We start from the raw sequence: 2,236 nt of genomic DNA on the forward strand, positions 1-2,236 counted from the left end.
AAAAAAAAACCTGAAATAATATTTATCCCCCAATAACTAATATTTTTATAGAAAAACATGCAGAATCAGAATCTTACAGAATCTCAAAATTAATTGTGTTGAATTAATTTAATATATAAAAAAGCAGCATTGTCATAATTATAGCAGAAACACCAGAGGAAGTATCTCGAGGGGGGCTTTGAATAATGCTAGACAATCAAAAAGGCTGAGAACCACCATCATAAAATATGGAGGAACAAATAAAGCATTATAAAAGATTAAACGTATCTCTCTGAAAAGTATATGCTGTGTTATAGAGGGTGGACAAAACATGGAACATTATATTCTTGGATTAAAGAAATAGTATATTTTGTTATAAAGGACAGAAGATGGGTAAAGAGTAGTTTATACAATTATAATAATTATACAGAGGTACTGAGCAAATTTTAAAGGGTAAATAATATAGATATACAGAGAGGTACAGAGTGAGTGATCCAGAATAGACAGTGTATAAAATATAAATGGATTACAGAAAGGGTATAGAGTGTGCTATAGAGGACCATTATGGAGTGGTTCATTAAGTGCATTATATAAGGTAGAGAAACAAATAGCATAAAAGAATATTGGGAGGGTACAGAGTGTGTTAGAGGGTAGAGAAAGGGTATACAGCACTATAAAGGAATTAGGGAGACAATATAGACTGTTATGGAGAGGTACAGAGTGTATTACAGAAGACAAAGTGTGTAAAGTATTATTATAGGGAAGGCATAGAGTGTGTTACAGAAGATCCAGTAAAGATTATAGTCTTATAAGGGTATTAAAATGGTGCGTTCTACTGCAGGTATGCTTACCATCTGTGGCTCTCAGGCTGTAGACGAGACCGATAGCTAGATAGCCTTTGGCCCTGAATTCAGCCGCCTTCTCACCCATATCAATCACTATTTTAGCAAAGCGCTCACCTTCTTCCAGCTAAAACACACAAATACACACCCCATGTCATCACCATCTCACTGTTTGTGGACGGTCTATCAGTAATGGATTTACAGAGTCGTAAACAGGTCAGGGTCAGCTCTCCGGTTGAGCCTGTGCATATTTCCCATGATTCTTCTTTTATTACCCAGTGCAGGTTTCCAATACACAGCTTGACGGCCAGCAGAGGAATGGTGGGATCATCCGGCTTTAGTCTCATACACTCCTTCAGTACCTTCACTGCTCGAGCCGACTACACACACAAACACCAAGATAAGAGTCATTACTAGCAGAGTATTACTAGTAGATTAATATATAAATTTTATTTTATTCACACATTCCTTTTATCACGGGAATAAATGACATTTCTTAAAATATATTAAAAGTACAAACCAGCTATTTTTAATTGTAATAATATTTTGCAATATTAGTTTTTACTGTACTTTTGATCAAACACAAGTCGTTGAGCATAAGAAACCTTTTTCAAAATCTTCAAACATTTTATAGACCCCAACATATAAATAAGAGAATATAAGTCAGTATTGAATATATAAGAGATTTTATTTTAAATTGATATAAAATAAATTACATAAAAGGACTTTAACATTATTCATTTTCATTTCACTAAAATTGCCTGATATTTCTAGGTTTTCTATTACTATGGGAAATCTGAGGTACACTGAATGCAGAAAATGGAACGCTAACCTTCCCAGCAGCCATTAGGGAAAGAGCGAGCTGGAACCAGAGATGAAACTCCTCAAAGGCAAACTTCATGGCTCTTTCAAGACACTGTGGAGAGGAGACATTAAGATAACCTCAGATAAGAATTGAGAACATTAATTATGACCCCCAACAGACACACACACAAAGGTCAAACACAGAGCCAGGCCATGTCTCCTGCTGAAGATTACCCAGAGTGCCACAGGCATTCAGTGTGTCTCTGAGGCTTTACAGTTAATCACACTAGCAGCTTAGCAGAGAGAAATTCATTGAACAATTAGATCTATATAACAAACAGCTACACAAAAACACACACGACCCTGCAGAGGGCACACACGACAGATATGGCTCCTGGGGTCCTGTGATTGCACAACCATAAAATCCTTGAATATAAAAGACACAGCAAAAGTTATGCTGAGTCCAACATTAGCAACAACAGCATGATCAACAGATGGAGACGGAAGAGAAAAATCTGCCCAGGTACACTAATGAAAACATCACACTACAAACCAACACACACACACACCAAAAATGCTTTTCTTTGCCTGCCTGTTCTGTCCTAAATAGG

General features: G+C 36.4%; 1 protein-coding gene across 1 annotated transcript in view; it reads right to left on the reverse strand.

Moving 5' to 3' along the window:
- The window catches only part of LOC107576518 (tetratricopeptide repeat protein 7B-like), a gene marked incomplete at its 3' end in the record, with an annotated part of 27,517 nt that overhangs the window by 5,939 nt on the left and 19,342 nt on the right, over positions 1-2,236 (reverse strand). The window contains exons 3-6 of the mRNA XM_016262683.1: positions 2,006-2,061; positions 1,654-1,737; positions 1,097-1,201; positions 831-948 (exon numbers count right to left, since the gene is read on the reverse strand). Of these exons, the coding sequence (XP_016118169.1) occupies positions 831-948; positions 1,097-1,201; positions 1,654-1,737; positions 2,006-2,061 (363 nt within the window). The remainder of the gene's footprint in view (positions 1-830; positions 949-1,096; positions 1,202-1,653; positions 1,738-2,005; positions 2,062-2,236) is intronic.

The sequence above is a fragment of the Sinocyclocheilus grahami genome, unplaced genomic scaffold, assembly GCF_001515645.1.
Source record: "Sinocyclocheilus grahami isolate Dianchi unplaced genomic scaffold, SAMN03320097.WGS_v1.1 scaffold3858.1, whole genome shotgun sequence".
In the NCBI taxonomy this organism is placed as follows: domain Eukaryota; kingdom Metazoa; phylum Chordata; class Actinopteri; order Cypriniformes; family Cyprinidae; genus Sinocyclocheilus; species Sinocyclocheilus grahami.